Source organism: Nomascus leucogenys, chromosome 13 (assembly GCF_006542625.1).
Source record: "Nomascus leucogenys isolate Asia chromosome 13, Asia_NLE_v1, whole genome shotgun sequence".
NCBI classification, from domain to species: Eukaryota; Metazoa; Chordata; class Mammalia; order Primates; family Hylobatidae; genus Nomascus; species Nomascus leucogenys.
In genome coordinates, this window is record NC_044393.1 from 39,854,663 (window position 1) to 39,873,992 (window position 19,330).

Consider the following 19,330-nt stretch of genomic DNA (forward strand, 5'->3'; position numbering starts at 1 on the left):
AGAGGAGCTAGGGAGGCCCCCCGGCCCCAAGGCCTCAGCTTCTGCTGAGCGCTCACGATGGTGGCCACCTCGCCACATCCAGAAACGTGTCCGCCTCAAGTCTGGTTTTCTGGTTGTTGTTAGGTTTTCAGAAATTACAAGGTAAAAGAGACCAGGATTTCTAGAGCTGCCGACTGACAGGAAACAGAGAACTGTCCCTAGGGACATACTGGGACACAGTGGAGGGACACATTCGGAAAGAGCCAGGCTACGGCGGACAGACAACCCGATGTCTGTGACAGACAGACCGCGGGGAAAACCTACAGAGAACCGAGACACCACGGCCAGTCCAAGGTGAGGACTCACTGGGCCCTCACTCAGACCAACTTTTAGAAATGTCTGTCACTTTACAAAGACAACTAGGCCAGGGACCCATGAAGTACCCGAGTGAACATTTCATGACACGGAGGACTCCTGTCCAGTGCTTTAGTGTGACGGATGGTGGTACTGTGTGGTGATGTTTCAGTCTACTCCCATTGTGGTTCTGGTGGAAAACATCATTTTATGAAGAGGAATGCTGACGTATGGAAGAGTGAAGAGCTAGCGTGTCTGCAGTTTACTGTGAAATGCTTCAGCTAGTCTGGGGGATAGGTTTATGGTTTTGCTACAGTTTTTCCTGCTTTTTTCTAGGTTCAAATGTTTCCTTCTTCTTTTTTTTTCTTTTTTTTTTTTTGCTGAGACAGGGTCTGGCTCTGCTGCCCAGGCTGGAGTGCAGTAGTGCAATCATAGCTCACTGTAGCCTCAATCACCCAGGACAATCGATCCTCCTATTCAGCTGCCCAAGTAACTGGGACTTCAGACATGCACCACCACGCCCAGCTAATTTTTGCATTTTTTTGTAGAGATGGGGTTTTTCACCACATTGCCCAGGCTGGTCTCGAACTCCTGGGCTCATGCGATCCACCCGCCTCGGCTCCCAAAGTGCTGGGATTACAGACGTGGGACACCGTGCCTGGCCTAAAATTTTCATAATAACATTTAAAACTTTTTCAAACTCCGTATCTCTATGGACTTTACATACTGAAATACTGACAAAATGACACAATTCCAAAATTTGCTTCAAAAACAGCAGGTGACAGGAGTGGACAGAGACCAAATGGGGTGTGCCAGGAGGTGGCGGTGCCCAGAGGAGTGCCCACCCCTCTGACCAGCTTCCCACTCACTGAAGGCAGCAAGAGGGCAGCCTTCAGGCTGCACACAGGCACCAGCACCCCCAAGCCCCAGCCTTGCCATGGAGGGCTGGGGTGCCTCACACAGTCCAGACTCACTTAGGGCCACTGCTCCAGCAGGACCCTCCTAAGGACGCTGCACCCCACAGCAGCCCCACAGTTCTGGATAAAGACCAAGCTACTAGGGAAACATGGCAGGAGGTGGGGACACTGACTGCAGAGGGCTGATGAGTGTGATGATGTGACCTGGGACTCGATGACAGCACATCTAGGACTCTGAAAGTATGTGTCATAGTAAATAAAGTGAACTGAAACCAGGCAATGCTCAGGGCATGTGCAGGTGATGAAGCAGCCACAGCGCCCTGTGCCCACTGAGCACAAAGAGAAAGGACACTGCCCCCTCTGAGATGGGCACCAGCAAGCCCACTGGGGACTGGCCCTCTAGGCTGGGCACCCCTCCAGTGAGCTGGGCAGGCAGGAGGCTTCCATCCCATTCTGACTCTCTACAGGGTCCCCACCCCCACAGGCACACCAGAGGGGCCGGTGACTGCTGGGCACCCGGTTCCCGAGTATGGATGTGGTGGCACCACGAGAAGCGTGCAGGCTGCCCACCCACCATCCCCGGACCAAACACCACAGAGAGGACTGCAGAGGAAGTCACTCACCTTGCCCCCAATCATAACAGTCCTGGGCACAAAGGCCTTGGCCGGGTCTCTCTTGATTCCTGCAGGACACACAGAAGAGACTCACACAAGGCACCGGGAGCCGGATGAGCACCTGCCAGGGCCCAGCAGCATAAGAGGCCGACCCTGAGGCAGGACAGGCATGCTCCGCCATGTGCTTCAAGCCCCAGAGACATGGGCGGCAGTGGCGCAGGGCCACTGGCCATCCACCAGGAACCTGCCACTTACAAGGGAATGAGGCCACCCTGAGGTCTGCACTTAGGTTCCCAGCTGGTGAGGAAGGCCAGCCAGGACCATGGACGAACCCGGCAGCTGACCCGAGCAAAGATGCTGTTCCCAGGGGCTCAGAGGAAAAGCTGCATCTCAGTTTCCAGAAAAGCCCAACACAGGAGCCTCCTTGGGTCTGGTCACCAGTGTTCAAGGCCCCTGTACATGAAGGGCACACTTGTGGGTTTTGTTTGGTTTTGTTTCTTGAGACAGCGGCTCACTCTGTCACCCAGGCTGGAGTGTGGTGGTGTGAGCATAGCTCACGGCAGCCTCTACCTTCCAGGCTCAAGCAATCCTCCCACCTCAGCCTCCTGAGTAGCTGGGATCCTAGGCACGTGCCACCGTACTCAGCTAATTTTTTAATTTTTCGTAGAGATGAGGGTTTCTCTATATTGCCCAGGCTGGTTTCAAACTCCCACGCTCAAGCAATCCTCCTGCCTCGGCCTCCCGAAGTGCAGGGATTATAGGCGTGAGCTACCGCGCCTTGTGCTCTACCACTCTTGTGGTTTTTTTTTTTGTTGTTTCTTTTGTTTTTAAGAGTTAAGGTTTAGCTCTGCCACCCAGGCTGGAGTACTGTGGTGTCATCAGGGTTCACAGCAGCCACAGACTCCTGGGCTCAAGTGATCTTCCCCTCCTTAGCCTCCCAAGTAGATGGGACTACAGGCACCAACAGGTTACCACATGCAGCTATTTTTTTCACTTTTAGTACAGGTGGGGTCTCGCTTTTTTGCCCAGACTGGTCTCAAACTCCTGGCATCAAACAGTCGTCAGGCCTCAGCCTCCCAAATCATTGGGATTACAGGGGTGAGCCACCACACTGGCCTTAAAGTGTGTTTTAAACACATTGTTTGGATGACACAAAGAAAAAGTGGCAACCTCAGCCTTGTGGCTGTGGTGCCATCAGCCTGCAGGGGCACTGGGTGAGACCTCGTGTCTCCCCTCTGCCTTGCTGGGACAGCGGGTGAGGGCCCCCGAAGTTCTTCACGGAAGTGGATGGAGGGTCAAGCCATGACGGCCGGCTCACTGCCAGCCCAGCAAACAGGCTGTCCTCGCCAGGTCATGGGTTTGCAGATTTCACGGGAGGTTCCTACAAAAAGGGGATGAGCGGCCACCCTGGACAGGCGTTCACCAGCAAGCCGGGCCTGGGTGGGGCAGCAGGGAGTCCGGCTGATGTATACCACCCGGCCCCAGGCTCCAGGAGGAATGCAGCTGCCCCTTAGTGCTAGATCTTGTCACTTCTGGAAATCAGCAGAGAACAGGAAAAACGAAACACACAAGTGACGATTTCACCACAACTAAGAAAGGAAACCATGCAAACCCCAGGTGACAGTGGGCAGGGGACAGGGTCCTGGGAGTCCTAACCTCTGGGGTGGGGCACTCTGGGCAGAGCTCCGGTCCTGGGGGCCACCAAGGAGCCCCCGGGGAACAGCAGGTTCAGGCGAGCGCCTCTCCCACAAGGGCACCCTCACAAGGCAGGTCCTGGCATCCAGGGGAGCCTCCCGCCCAGGTGAGACCTGGAGAGACAGCGGACACGCAGCCACAGGGAGGTGCCACAGGCTGGGGAAGCACAGCCTTGGCCCAGCAGAGGAGCTGCCTTGGAGGGCTGAGAAGCCTATTCCGCATAGCCCCAGGTGATCCAGCTCACCCCAACGTAGCAATGGAAGTCAGCACCCAGCCCCGCCATAGGCCACAGGAGGGGTGTGAACCCCTTCGCGAATCACATACCCTTGGTGACCACCAACTTGGAAAGACATGGAGCCAAACACAAGTTCTCAGGGAATAGGGCAGAGAGCAGAGGAGAGGGGCAGAGGGCACGGGAGGAAAGTGCAGCTGGGAGATACTCCAGAGAGCAGTGCCACTCCATAGGACAAGGACAAACCAAGTCCTGAGAGAAGTAGGCACCAAGGAGGCAGGCCAGAAAAAGCCACCTCATGCCACACTGCAGCCCAGAAGCAGAAAACCAAACAGAACCAAACACACGTTTCAAACAGACAACTTTCCTGAAGTCTAGCAACACGTTCAACAAGCACCCGGAGTATTGGCGAAAAGGCCCCGTAACGGCCAACACCAAGACACAGTAATGACAGTGAGTCACTCATGAGATCGAGAACTCAGACCACGCCAGACTTCTGCACACACATCCACCCTCCAGACAGTGCCCGGTAGGGCCCTAAAAAGCACTGGGGGAAGGAAGTGGAGTCAAGACTGGCATCTTCAGCCAAACCGACCTTCATGGTGAAGGGTCCAGGCCGTTTTGAACAAGCAAGAACTCGGGAAGGTTGTTCCCACGAGCCAGTCATGAACTAGACACAAAGCGGCCGGCAGGGCTGGGCAGCACTTTGCAGGAGGACCATGAGGAGCCGTGAACATACCCACCTGCAGACTCAAACGGATACAGCTGGGGGCAGAGGACTGATGCTGTGAGCTCTGACAGTGCAGGAGGGAGACAAGGTCCACACGTACATGCACACACATAAGCACACGTGTTTACACGCATGCACACACATACATTTATGCATGCACACACAGACATGGGGCAAAGGGGAAGACCAGTGGGAGCGAGCACCAGCCTGTTGGCTGCCTCCTGTGAACGGCTGGAAATCACAGTGCGTCGTTCAAAACGAACGAACCAACCAAGCAGAAGCGGAGTGTCTGGAAAGCCTGAAGGCCCACAATAGAAGACGATGCAACAACTGACTGGGGGCGGCGCGGGAGGAAGGGAGGGGGTGACCCGCGACTCTCACTGCCGCTCATAAATGGGACCAAGCGTTGTGCAAGCGGAGGATTCCAGGTCACCACCAGGGAAACGCAGAGTGTCACAATCGCAGGAGGAAAACGGGGCAAAGAAAGATGATGCAAAGTTCCCATGCACCACCTTGGAGCCGGGAAGCCACAGCCCTGGGAAGCACCTCCCGTGGTGCCCACACGGCAGAGGGGTCCTCAGCGGTGGTGGCCTCTAGCCTCTGTACTACCACATGTGTCTCAAACACACCCAGATCCTCCACCCCATCGAGGCTTACTCATTGGGAATAGGAGATCTATTCCCGGGAGGAGCTTTGTATCGGAAAGGAGGATGTGTGGTTCCTTTGGTTTTTAAAATACCTACTTTATTAAATTACAAAATTTTAGAAACCTAGTTTTTCCTTAAGGTTTTATTATCTATTAAACCTAACAAATATTCACACTGACCTTTGGGTGTCTCTGATTCATATTTGTTCTCATAATTAAATGTCCTTAGACATATAAGATACATGTGTAAATTTAACACATACTATCTTAATTTTTATAAGTATACTTTAAATGCCTCTAATAAGCATAATCTTTCTAAATAAGATTAGTCTCACAGAGATAATAACTAAATTTAAAATAAAAACTGAAGGCCCGGTACGGTGGCTCATGCCTATAACCCCAGCCCTTTGGGAGGCAGAAGTGGGTAGATCACTTGAGGCCAGGAGTTCGAGACCAGCCTTGGCAACATGGTGAAACCCTGTCTCTACAAAAACTACAAGGGCATAGTGGCGTGCGCCTGTAGTCCCAGATACTTGGGGGACTGAGGTGCGAGGATTTCCTGGGCCCTTGGAGGCCGAGGCTGCAGTGAGCCATGATGGCGCCACTGCACTCCAGCCTGGGCCTTTCGGGTGTTTAACTGTTCACCTGCTCACGTGAGGCCTGGCATGGAGCACACAGAAAAACATGGCTTTTGCTTAAAATAAACGTGCCACATCACACATGCACACGCCTACACACGCACAGCCCCCACCGTGACAGAGGCCCAGGGTCTGCGCACAGCTGGCGGGCAAGGGCAGGCCTTGGGCCCCGCAGCACGGTCGTGCAGGTGATGCCGGCACTCACGGTTGTACAGGGTGACGACGTGCAGGCAGTTGAGCAGCTGCCGCTTGTACTCATGGATCCTCTTCACATGCACGTCGAACATGGAGGAGGGGTTGATCTTCACCTTGTACTCCTTCTCCAGGAAGGCCGAGAACTTGAGCTTGTTCTCCTGGGAGGGTGAAGGGGAAAGATGGCTGGAGACTTCACCAGGACTCCACCCACTGACCCTGCGGCTTCCTGCTTCGAGTGCCCTGTGAGGAGTGCTGCAGGGAGGGGGCGGGGGTATACAGGCTGGAGCTGAGGGGCAGAGATTGCACCAGGGGTCTTCTCATGGGAAAAGGGGAGAGGGTGATGCTGAAGGTGGGTCCACACCAGGAATAGGGGATAAGTGAGGAGCCGGCCCAGGAGCACGCCTGGAGCCAAGCAAAAGACACTGCAGACCCAGTCGTGCAGGTGGGGGAGCAGTGCAGGAGCGGGACGGCTGAAAGGACTACAAGGAGAACTAATTCTGGCCTCTAGGAGGAGGCCAAGCTCAACAGGCTGTGTAGATGGGCCTCCAGCCCGCTGAGGTCTGAAGGCTGCCATGACTGGCCCTGGTCTAGCCGACGGGCTGCTGCCGGTGCAGACAGCTCGTGCACCTGCACAGCTCTCCAGGGGCAAAGAGGGAACCACGCTGGAATCGGCTTCTAGAGGCTTCCATACAGAACTGACCCGTGGCGGAGGGTTGAGGCACGGGCAGGGCTGGCTTGGGGTCTGCACTCACCTATCTGCCACATGACCTGTCCTCCTCGGGGCCCTCATCTGAAAGGCTGAGTGGGGTGGAGAGACCTCAGGCGACCCTAACAGCCTCACCCTCAGTCCTGTTCCGAGTCCCCACTAAAGCCCCAGTGGGTACCCCAAGACCTGTGTTGGGCCTACAGGAGGGCTGGGGCCAGGGCCTACCTGCCTGGTTGTGAGAGGGCTGGGGTCGGGGCTGGGGCCAGGGCCATGCCTACCTGTTTGACCTTGGCCACGTCCCTGATGAACACCTCGTCATTGACCAGCGGCAGCAGCTTCTTCAGCTGGCTCAGGTCAGTCAGGAACTCCTCCCCAATTTTCTGGAGAACGTAAAGGTTCCGCTCACTGTGGGCCTCAGCCTCCTGAGGCTGGGCCCCCTAGCCACCTGCCCTCCTCCCGTTGTCACCCACGCCCCTGCTTTCCCCTGGGATCTGCTTGTCCGGGCCCCTCTGGGCATCCCACCTCTCAGGCCACAGGGTCACCACAGCAGCCCCTCCGACCTCTTCTGAGAGGGCTCTGCGAGGTGGCCCAGTCCTACCAGTTCAAATGTCCACAAGAAACACACGAGCCTCCCTCAGCCACCGATCCCAGGGTTCTCTGACGTTGAACATCCCATCACCACCCAAAACCCAAAGCCATCCTCCCACTGCCCTGCACCAGCACCTTCCCTGCCTGCAGCAGGTGGCCCCCCTCAAAGCCAGCACCTCACCCAGGTGCTGCCCGCAAACACTCAGCCACCTCTCCTCACTGTGCCCAGGCCCATCTCAGACTGCACAGGAGCCACGCTGCCTTCCAGGTGCCAGGGGCCCGTCCCCCAGCACAGGGCATCGGACCAGTTTGCCCCAGAGCACTGCTCCCTCTCTCTTCATTCCCTCTTCAGACCTCAGCTTTCCTGGAAAGCCTTCCCTGACCATAGCCCCAGGTGGGTGGCCCACCCTCCGAGCGGCTGCTCCTTGCCTGCAGCACAGGGCCTGACACCTCAGCACTCATTTCCTTGGGAAGCTCGCATAGGAGCTGACATACAAACAGGAAATAGGCACCCAGCCTGGCTGGCAGTCAGCTGCCTCTTGCCTCTTTTGCATTGGCTCCGTGGCTGCACTCAGCCACACCCCAGCCCTCCCTAAAGCTCAGCTTCTGAACTCGCACACAGGACCCACCAGGCCCCACTGGGTGACTGCCCAGCTCAGAGCCCATGTTCGGGGGCTCATCCCTCATGTCCAGAAGCCTGCAGGTCAACACCTGAGGGACAGACTCCTGCCTACTCAGCAAGCGCTCAGCAGGGGCTGATGACACGGCTCGCGGTTCTCAGCCCGGGCATCTCCACAGGCATGGGCGGGGCCTGGGGCTCACCTCCACGATGGTATCAGCCAGCCCCGGGTTGCACAGCAGCAGCCACCGACGGGGGGTGATGCCGTTGGTCTTATTCTGGAACTTCTCTGGCTCCAGTTCATAAAAATCCTTAAAGCTGCAAACACAGAGAACAGAGAACTGTCACAAATGCTGTGCCTTGAACCAGGTGAGCAAGAGACCTTAAGGCCCTTTTAAGGAGGTCCCAAGAGCCCTCAAGCTCAGTGTTTCTGTTCTGTTTTCTGAGGAGAACACGGTGACTGAGGCCGCTGCAGGCTCTGGGAGCCGTACAAAGGCAGCGCCTGCACCCTGGGGCATCTGTGGCTGGCTGTGCAGTTTGCCCAACCATAACATTGCAGGCATCAAGCCTGGCCGTTCTCCAGACTGGTCCGTGCAGAAACAGGTGTCCAAGTCACGACAGCCGAGACCGCAGGACTTCAGGGCTTGAGAAGCTGCACTCGGTCTCCTCATCACTACTGGGGAGGGGCCTGACACAGAAGCTTGCTGTGGGCACCACGCACAGAGCCTGCAGCCCAGCCCTGGGCACAGAAGCCTCCGCTCCCGCTGGCTGCTGCCTGCTCAGCACTCACAGTAGGTGCTCAGCACATGCTACGTGAAAGAGTCGGAGTAATTCCTAGATCACGCCCCACCTAAGAGGGGCAAGAACAAGATCTGACCTAAGAATCCCACCTTCAAGCCCTGTCCAAGCCCTGCCAGCGGCAGGTGGACCAGTGGTGCAGAGCCTCCGACTGGACCCCCAGGAAGGCAGGGGTGCAGGAGAGCAACAGGAGACAAAGCCGTCTCCCCGTTGCCCAGAGAGCCTGATCCCTCCAGAGGCCCCCGTGTGCTGGTCGGTGAACACACAACAAGGCGTGACCCTGACAGGGTGTTCTGGGCAGCTCTGTCATTCCCATGGAGGCAGGGGCCTAGTGGCATGGGGTGTATGCTGTACAGCTGGGTCCATGTGTTTGGTGGATGGTCCTAGACGCAGGCCTGGGTGTCAGACAGAGCTGGCCCTGCTCGGGCAAGCGCCCCACTCACACCGACTGTTTCACGATCTCTGAGTGGATCCTCGCCACACCGTTGACAGCATGGGACCCAATCACACACAGGTGGGCCATGTTGATCCGCTTGCAGTCCCCCTCCTCGATCACAGACATCCTGCGCAGGCGGTCCACATCCCCGGGAAACAGTGCGGCCACGTGCTGGTGCCACAACACAGAGGCAGGTGGGTGGGCACAGGAGGCCCCACGGAGACCCAGCACTCCCCATGACCAGGGGACACTCCATGACCACCCATGGGAAGCTCTGCTGCCTCCAGGGAAGTCCTGGGGCTGTGACAGCCAGACCTCCCTCAAGTGCTCCCAGCCCTAGCAGGGACCTCCGAGGCATCTCACAAGGGCCCGGGCCCAGCCTGAGGAAAAGGCTCTCGCTCACCCCACTCCCCAGCCCAGGAAAGGGCCCAGCCCGGCCCAGGGACCCACAGGGCTGCTGAGGAAGATGGGTCTGAGGGAGAGGACATGCAATTTAATTTACAAAGAGGAACCTGAGATAGCTGTGGGCCAGGCGTGGGGATCAGCCAACAGCTCTGCCAAGGGACAGCCCCCAGCCCCAAGCATCCTCTGCTGAACGGAGGGTGCCTCGTTCAAGGAGTAAAGCACCTCCTCTTCCAGGCCAGGTGGGGGGCTGTTGGCATGGGTGTAGCTGCCACCCCACACGGCCAGCTGGGCCCACACTCACGTCCAGGTGCCGCTGGTTGATGGCATAGATGATCTCCAGGTGCCGCGGCAGCAGCTTCTCAAACATGGACACGGGCCAGCGCTCCAAGGCCTCAGGCAGCACAGTGTGGTTGGTGTACGCACAGGTCTTCTTAGTGATTTCCCAGGCCTAGGCCATTTGAGAATGTTCCCATGTGTTTGTTTAGAAACAAGCAGCTCTCTGGCCAGTTGCCTAGGCAGGGTGAGCGTCCGGGATCCCAGGCAGATGCTGGGTACCCCAGGAAGGGCCACCGTCCCCTCTGCTCTCCAAGGTGGATCTGGAGCCCTCTGAAAGCCTGACATGCAGCCCAGAGCCCTCCCTCTGCTGACACAACCCATTGAAGTGTGACACTATGGTCCAGTGCGTGACACACAAATAAGACATACTCGCCTGCTACCTGGGGTCACCTTCACACTCTGCCGTCACTGGTAAATGGACAGACCGCTGAGTGGTTTTCTATTTATTTCCACTAAAGTGGTCAGACATGGTGGGGAGGACACTGGTTACTACACGGACCTGCCCCGTGCTGGCCAGAACTGGGGTACCCACAATAGGTACAGCCTCACCTGGAGTGCACACACCCCAAGACCAGAGAGGGGCTTAGGTTTCTACAAAACGGAGTTTAAAAAAATCGTTTTATGGTTTCTTTTGTTTTTATTTTTCTGGGCATGTGCTGCCACACCTGGCTATTTTTTGTTTAGAGGTAGGGTCTTGCTGTATTGCCCAGGCTGGTCTCTAACTTCCGGCCTCAAGCGACCCTCCTGCCTCGGCTTCCCGAAGCACTAGGATTACAGGTGTGAGTCACCACATTGGCCTGTTTTATGGTTCCACATGTTGATTTGGTAACGGTTAGATTAAGCAAATCCTACCACACAAACATATTTAAGTCTAAAATACGCTGAGTTGCGAGGGCAGGTGCATGAATAGAGCACAGAGCTCTAAACACTTAACGCTTTGGGGAGCTGTCACCAAATTTCAAGATAAGAATGCACCAACAGGAAACCCTGAGAAGTGTCACAGCCCTATCCTTATCCTCTCCCCCTCGCCCTGACCCCACACTCTGGCCCCTGCACCCTGGCCCACAGAATCTCCGTCTCCTGGAACCAGACCCCTCCCACAGATCATGTCTCTTCCAGGCATGATGACCACACAGCTCTCCCAAGGCCAGGGGAGAGGCCCCCCAGCACAGCTCCTTGTAGTCCTGGTCTGCACAGGCTCCAGGCTCTGGGGAGGTGCCGCCCTTTTCCTCCACGCTTACCTTGTCCCAGTCCACCTTCTCCACGTCCACCAGGATCCGCATGAGCTCGGGGATGGAGAGGGCGGGGTGAGTGTCGTTCAGCTGGATGGCCACCTGCAGGCCGCACAAGGGGTGTCATTCAGTCATTTCATCCTGCGTGGGCACCCACGGTTGTTGGCATATGAAGCTCCCCAAGGGAAGGAGCCAGCCCAGCCCACCCCACCCCCGAGAAGCCTGGAGAACAGGGAGGGGGTCTGCGGAGGGAGCAGGGAGGACAGTCGGGCTCGCACTGTGGCAGGTGTGCGCTGTGCCCGAAGTGCCTGCTGGTGAGTGCCCTACTGCGGTGTGCTCTGCTGCGGGTGTGTGCTGCAGCCGGAGGGGAGGAGCTGTGGTCACCGGAGCTGGGGGCTCTCTCATTGGAGCTATGAGGGCTTTGTTTGAAATAACTGCACTTAGCCCTGCCAAGCACATCTGACTTTGCACAGGAGCCTTTCACCATGTCCCTTGCTGACTTGACTCCTAACAAGGCCGGTGGCCCTTGTTCTGGGAGGGAGGGCCCAGGTGGGATCCTGGCCCAGGATGACGAGACCCCAAGACAAGGGGCATGTGCTATTCCACTCTAGCCCCTTTTGGGACACGAGAAAGCAACCTCAAGAGCCTGAAGGTGCCCAGCCCCTGGCACTGAGATCCCTCCCAGGGCCACCATGCACCTTGTCTGGGAACGTCTCGAAACAGGTTCTCACAGGGTCCCGGCAGCCGAACTTGGATGACTTGAAGCGGCGGATGATGTCCTGGAGCGTGGCGGCCACCACAAAGTACTCCTGCTTCAGCCGCAGCTCCTTCCCCTCAAAGAACTGCACACAGCAGAGCAAGCTGGAGGGTGCAGGCTAGGGGCGCATGCCCCATGACCCAGTCCCAGGGCCATTCTCCTCCCCCAGGAAGCCCAGGTCAGCGACCTGGCTCAAGGGTGCAGGTAGAAGGCCGAGAGGAGCCCAGCCCAGCCGCCTGACACTGGGGCCTGCCTGTGGGCCCTCAGGTCACTGAGGAAGGTCACCCTGCCTATGGGACACACCCCCGGGACACAGTGTCCATCGGTCAGGAGAAGTACAGTGCCAGCGCTGCTCAGGAGCTGCACTGTCCAAGCACAGGCCTTCTGGAACATTCTGTACCTGGGGCTTAGGGTCTGCCAATAGTCTCATGGGGACAGGGGAGTGCACTCTTTGATGAGCCTTCCGGCACCCAGGCCTTTGCTCCTGTGTGCACGGGTTACTTTCATAAAATAAAAAAGCTAACTTTTAAACATGCTCTGCCCACTAGGGCATCTTCTAAGGACTTGTCAGGCAACAACAACAAAAAGAAAGCCACCGGGCACTAAATGCAGGTGGCAGTAGGGAACATGGCTGTGACACCATCACCTAGCATGGGAAGGGCATGTGCCAAGGACCTTTCAAATGTCCCCAGGCATCAATGCCAAGTAGGCGCTACAGTGCCCCGGACAGACAGATCACCTACTTGGGGAAGTGGCACCACGGGCTAGAATAGCACACAGACTGGAGGGCTGATGGGCTCCAGCTGGACCCAAGGAGCAGCTGTGTGTTTATGAGGGGAGTGGATAAGAGGGGAAGGTGGCAGAGAGTGTCCTCAGAGAGAGGACCACAGTGCTGCCAAGAGGCACACGAAGACCCGCTTGGGCTTTATGGAGGACAGTGCACCCCTCTCCTCCCCAAGGGCATCGTGTGTGCACCTAAAGCGGGAGGGCCACCAGGTGGCTGCTTGCCAAGGCCAACAGCAGGCCCCACTGGGGAGCCCGGCCCAGTAGCCCACCTCACTACGCCAGAAAGTGACGCGGCCTGAGCAAGAGTGCCCAGGCCAGCTACTCACGTTATCGTTTGGATACAGGACCCTGGAGATGTTCTCAGCCAAGTTCCGGTCCAGGACCGCCTCAATGTAGTCTCCCACGTTGACTAAGAAGAAACGGAGCGGGGTCAACACACACATGCCTCCTGGCACCAGCACCGCAACTGCTCAGAGGCCTACTTGCAAAGGCCAAGGAAACTTGCTCAAGCACAGGACTCCCCCAGCTGCTGCATTACTTCACCTCACCCCCACTCCTGGAGGTAAACGTGATCCCTCCTGCAGCTCCCCTATGTACCGCACACAACTCCACCCCCTCACTCCTCCCCAGGGGCACAGGATCTGCACAAGCTGACCCTGGGTGCCCAGGGCCCAGGTGTCTCGGTCGCTCTGCCTGTAGGCCCTTCCCGGGCAGGCCCCACACACAGGTAAGCTGCAACAGTCTCACTCTTCACCGGGACGCAGGGACACCCTAGAGGAGGGCCGCCCGGCCTCCAGGACAGTGAGCCACAGGGCGCGGTAAAGACTGTGGGCGAGGGTGTCCCGGGACCAGCCACCCACATGGACACAAGGGCGCCAAGAACCACGGAACGTACAGTCCTGCAGCTTGAAGTCGTTGGGAGCCTTGGCGGACCACAGCCGCATGGTGTTGACGGTGTTGTTCTTGTAGCCGGGCACCGGGGTGTCGTAGGGCATGGCCAGCACCACCTGGCCACAAAACAGGTTGCTCAGGACGGAGTGGCAAGGGCCCCCGCCGGCCCCTGCGCCTCTCCCAGGCCCAGCCTCCTCCTGGGCACCTGGCGCCCTGCTGGCCCCCCACGGTCTCCCCCTTCTGCCCAAACACATCCACCCAGTCCATGCTCGGCACCACAGTCCCTGTCCACGTCCCCCCCTGTGGTGCCCACATTGTCATCGTAAGAGGACCACCCGCCCCACCACCCTCCCCAGACCAGACCTGTCTTCTCACTTCACCTTCCTCAGGAATGGCTTTGACTGAAGAATCATCCCCATCCCGACTCCCTGAGGTGCTGCAGTACCAACCCCCACCTCCCTCCTTACCCTCTGCCCTCCGAGCCTCCCCTCCTCAGTCAACTCTGCTCTAGCAACTCCAACACGCAGATGCTCGCCCCGCAGATCACCTCTCTCAGCTCCACCTGCGGGAAGGTTGCTCCTGCAGCTGCCTTGCCTGCTACCCTCGATGTTCCCGGCCCCCAGCACAAGCCCAGCCGTGCTCCCTCTGCCCCAGCCTGGCTCCCTCTCTCCTTGACAAGCCCCTAGGTTCCCTTGCATCCAGAGACATCAGCTCCACTCCCACCAAGAGCAGGAGGAGGCTCACAAAGCTGAGGCTCACCTGCGGTCCCAGATCCCCAGCAGGCACACTCAGGGATGCTTGGGTTCATCCTGGCGCACGCGTGCCTGTGGCACTGCCAGTCAGCTCTGACAGCCACACAGGTGGCGCACCGGGGCCACCAAGACTAAAACCCCAGTATCCCTTTCCCTTCCTCTCTCCTGTCAACCCTTGCCCCTGCCCCACAAGGCGACACCCAAGTGAGCGACAAGTCCCCAGCAAGGCATTCCAGCCCCTTCCATCCTGGCCAGCCCTCAGGGCTAAGCCCATCTTCACAGCCTGCCTGGAATGTCCCGGTTCTCCAGCATCCCCACTCACACTGACACACTCATCCACAAACACATCTACAGCGCCAGTCCCCTGCTCTGCTTTTGCAAGTTAAATACAACTTTTCAGGGCATTTTCAGCCTCCATGGCATGGCCCCAGCCGCTCTAAGCCCATGTATTTGATTTAAAACTGTGTCCTACAAAGTCAGGACAACTCCCTCTGCACACCAGTGACCACCCAGCCTCCAGGATCTCCTGTTACCGCCCCTCCTTCTCCATCACAGGTGGCCAAGTCTCACAGATGCCCCCACGTTCTCCTGCAGCCTCTCCTGCAGGCCCCTGCCCCGCCCCAGTCATCCTGGCTCCCAGCTGCCCTGAGCCTGGACTGGGTGCTCCCTCACGTGGCCTCTGCGTGCCTGACACCCATCGCTGCCGAGCACTCTAGGCCCTTGCCCTGGTTCCCCATCAGCACCCTGCTGGGCAGGAGGGCCTGGCCCCATTCCCGGATGTCGCCCAGGCCTCACACACACTTCAGGGGCTCTGACAGCTGACGCTTTGAGAGCCGTGGGCCACGTATGGCGCCAGGAGGCCAAGCGAGCTTGTCGCGTGCTCCACAGAGATAGTGGGAGCTGTTTTCGCCCACCCCGGGGGTCCGTGCCCCCATCCCATCAGAACACCCTCCTGCCTGCCCTTAATCAGCGGGGTTCTCGTGAGCATCTGGCTGTGAGTGGACACGCCCAGCTGCATTCTTAGCCCCAACACACAGCTCCTGCCCGCAGAGCTTCCCCCACGGAGTCTCGCTGCTGTGCTCAGCACTTCCACTGTTTGGGAAGCTCCCATCAAAGTGTAAGAGACTGGGGAGATGAGGAGAATAAACCTCCCCCGGCTTTTACCTTAAGTCCTCCAGGGAGGCAGCAAGCCCCCCGAGCCAAAAGAAGCTGAGCTGACTACGAATGAGCCGCAGCAGCCCCTTCACCCGGCCCCAGCCTTGCCCGCAGACATTTCAGCCCAGGTACCTGCGTGTCCAGCCACTTCACGCCGTCGGGGGTGTGCTCCACGCGTCCATAGAAGTGCACGGGAAGCATATACTCGGGCCGCGCTTTCTCCCAGGGGTTGCCGTAGCGCAGCCAGTCATCGGCCTCCTCTACCTGGAAAGGGGCCAGCTGTGAGGGCACCCTCAGCGCAGATGTCCCAGGCCACCGCCCTGTCCTGGACCCAGCAGACCGTGCGGTCGAGATCACACAGTGCCTGGCACTGAAACTTACCTACAGCCACTTACCACGTTGGGATTCCCACTTCTGGAGAAGCCCACATGGGTAAAATGAACACAGTGGACACTAAAGTAACAAACTCAAAATTTAGAAACATGTGCCCCAAAAAAAAGACACTAAGAACCACTGACTGACACGTGCTCCGACCTGGATGGAGCTTGAAAAACCTACATTCAGTGAAAGAGGCCAGACAAAAACACCACGTGCATCACATGAGGCTATTTACAGGAAATGTTCAGAACAAGCACCTGCACAGAGACAGAAAGCGGGTGAGAGGCTGTCAGGGGCTGGGTGTGACTGCAAATTGGTGCAGGGCTTCTTTCTGGAGTGATGAAAATGTTCTCAAGATAGACAGTGGGGATGGTTACCCAACTCTGAAGATACTGAAATTGACTCTCTATTTCAATAAAGCTGTTACAGAAGAATCACTGGAAGACATTGCTTTGACAGGGACACACTGGCCAGGTGGAGGCTCACGCCTACAGTCCCAGCACTCTGGGAAGCCAAGGTGGGAGGATCGCTTGAGCCCACAAGGTCGAAGCTGCAGTGAGCTATGACTGTACCACTGCACTCCAGCCTGGGCGACAGGGCAGGACCCTATCTCTAAAAAAAAAATTATTAAATTAAATTTAAAAAAGAGAGTGATGCTGCAAATCCACAAGTGCTGGGGCCAAGTTGGCAGCTGGCAGTGAGGATGCCCTGGATGCACCCAGGAAGACAAGCTGTTCCGGGAGGGCTTCCAAGAAGAAGCTTATTCCCAAAATCTGCACCCAGTGGCACTCGAGACCAGTAACTACATAAAACCAATTCCCACACTAAAAGTGGCCCTGCAGACTCGAGCCACCCTTGCACAGAAGCACTAGGGGACTGCTTTACCACCAAGTGACAGAGTAACTCCATCTGGTACAGCAGCAAGGGCGGATTCTGAAGTCTCAATTACTAAAACTGAAATGAGATCAAGTCTCTTCTCTTCAGAATAAACAGGGAGCCCTAGTATGCTACACTGAGGGATTTCCTCTTCATGGTTCCTACACAGACGCAAAGAGTCATGAGCAAGACTGTCTGGGCTGTGCTCTTCAGGAGGCCCCTCCCCACAGCAGGACCCTCCCCACAGCAGGCACCTCCCCATGGTACTCCCAGCAAGACCCTCTGGTGGCATCTCCTTGTCCGCTGTGAGATTCCCCAACACCAGGGCCTGGCCATCTGCAGAGCTGGTCCAGGAGTCGTCGGCAGAAGCAACAGCTTCCCACATACAAAGGCAGCCTGAGTCTCCCTTGCAGGGCCTCCCTGCCCCCTCGGCCAGGGTGCCAAGCAGGCTGGCCTGCGGCCCCTCTGGCCACACGCTGCTGGCCAACCCTGCCTGTATTTATTTCTTGCACAGCTAAAGCCAACTAAAAACCCACTGAATCTGACCACTTCCCATGAAAAGAGGATGGGAGGAGGGGTGAGCTTCACTTACTGATCATCCTAAACTGTCACACAAAGTGGCAAGAGTTACAAGAACGAGGACCACCAGAAGGAAAAATGTCTCCGTGGTAAAACAAAAAACACCACCAATACCTTCCTGCTGGAAACCCTAACACCAGCTAGGCGAAGGGGAGCCTCTGAGCTTCTGCCTTATAAACCCACACGTGACATGGGGACTGCTGGGGGCCAGAATGAGTCAGAGCATCAACACGTGCGTGGACTGGACTGCCCCGGCGCTCAGGCATGCGGAGGGCTGGGCAGAGCTGTCCAGAGGCGGTGGAGAAAGGCGTCTTTCTAAGGTTGCAGAGGGCATCCCCACAAATCAAGCAATGGATCCGAGTCCGTTTTAGGTTTACTTTTAGCCATTTCTTTTCCTTACCAACATTTTATCATGAGCGTTTTCAAACATGCAGAAACGTTATGCACCCACACCTAGGTGCTGTAAATGGTCTGTTGTTTCTCCGTCCGCCAATCCATTGATTTTGGGGTGCACTTAAGCAAGCTGCAGACATGAGTCCTCATTCCCACTAAACACATCGCTGTGCGTGTCATGGACAGCAGCTCCTTGCGTTTATGTTTTGGGTTAATTTCTCTAGGGCGGGATACATGAGTCCTACAGACGCCATGGACGAGCCCTGGAGGTTGCACCTGCCGTGAGGCCCAATCCCCCTTGCCACCCCCACCCCAAGGGCACCTCTACCACCCATCACGCACACATTCATTGGGGCTGTACACTCTGATGCTACAAATCTTTTGATTCTAACCCCAGACCAGCTTAATTTGTGACTTGTAGGCCCCAAATGATATTAAATAAACCAATCTCCAACCGAATGGAATAGTGGTGATTTCCATTCTGAGGCCCATGGGAAGGGCGCTGATCGACGGGGAGGAGGCAGCTGCATTTTAAGACCACGCCCTCCTCCCAGCCATGGTCTCAACCACCTCACTTAGCTGTAGTGTGAGGCTTCAAGATCGAGGCTCACTCCTTCCAAGGGCCACTGTACTATGCAGAGTCTAGTCTCTAACCCCAAGGACACTGTCCCCTCACTGGGGTCAGGGGGTGAAGGCAGAAGGTGGGAGCAAAAGCTACAACTGCTCTTCTAACTACTTAGGGCCAATATCCCACGGAGGCTGACCCCAAAAGTACCACCCTGCACTCTGCATTTTGGTGCAGAGGGTCACCAAAGTGACCCTCACTGCCTGGCTGCTACTGGCCCTGTCTGGGAGCTGCTGTAAGGCTCAGCCAGGCTTCTGTGTCCTGCACGCCCCCAACTTCCCTGTCACCAGGCAGAGGCAGCTGGCAAAAAGCTCACACAGGGCCCAGGCTCTCCCAGGCCATGTGGACCAAGGAGCCGGAGCAAAGGAGCTACCCTGACCTGCTCCACGTTGCCCTGGCCGGCCTGCAGTCCCCTGGCAGGGGCGTGGGAAGTATAAAAAGACGAACTGCAAGTGCTGCCATTTTATTGTGTGAATGAGAGCTGGAAACCAGTGAAGAAATGAAATCTCACCCACCTGCCAGCCATTGACAATCTTCTGGTTAAAAATCCCAAATTCATAGCGGATTCCATAGCCGTACGCTGCCAGGCCCAAGGTAGCCATTGAGTCAAGGAAACACGCTGAAAAAATCAATCACAGATCAGTCAGAATCGAAGGCATGGCACCAAGGTCCCATGCGGAGGCAGCCCACAGGGCGCAAGGCAGAAATTCAGAGGGGATCACACTGACTTCAGGCTTCACTGAGAGGAAAAGTGGAGCCCTCACCCCCGCCATGAGAGCCTGGGGCCACACACAGAAGACATCAACGTGGTGGCTACTCGAAGGGCACGGGAGGATGTGGGGGATGAAGAATCCCAGAGAACTCGGCCAGGCCTGGAACCTCTCCAAGCACGAAGCCCCCCAGTGCCCTACTCTCAGACATCCCAGTTGAGGCTGAGGCCTCGCCGATCCCTTGCACGTTCCACTGAAACCCAGGCTGTTCTGACAGCAGTGACACATCAACACATCAAGCCTCACCC

General features: G+C 57.0%; 1 protein-coding gene across 1 annotated transcript in view; it reads right to left on the minus strand.

Moving 5' to 3' along the window:
* PYGB (glycogen phosphorylase B) overlaps window positions 1-19,330 on the minus strand; it is a 60,288-nt gene that overhangs the window by 7,901 nt on the left and 33,057 nt on the right. The window contains exons 4-15 of the mRNA XM_030826579.1: window positions 18,828-18,931; window positions 15,594-15,725; window positions 13,559-13,670; window positions 12,990-13,072; window positions 11,819-11,962; window positions 11,130-11,222; window positions 9,854-10,000; window positions 9,155-9,318; window positions 8,117-8,231; window positions 6,985-7,086; window positions 6,011-6,158; window positions 1,874-1,932 (exon numbers count right to left, since the gene is read on the minus strand). Coding sequence (XP_030682439.1) covers window positions 1,874-1,932; window positions 6,011-6,158; window positions 6,985-7,086; window positions 8,117-8,231; window positions 9,155-9,318; window positions 9,854-10,000; window positions 11,130-11,222; window positions 11,819-11,962; window positions 12,990-13,072; window positions 13,559-13,670; window positions 15,594-15,725; window positions 18,828-18,931 — 1,403 coding nt within the window. The remainder of the gene's footprint in view (window positions 1-1,873; window positions 1,933-6,010; window positions 6,159-6,984; window positions 7,087-8,116; window positions 8,232-9,154; window positions 9,319-9,853; window positions 10,001-11,129; window positions 11,223-11,818; window positions 11,963-12,989; window positions 13,073-13,558; window positions 13,671-15,593; window positions 15,726-18,827; window positions 18,932-19,330) is intronic.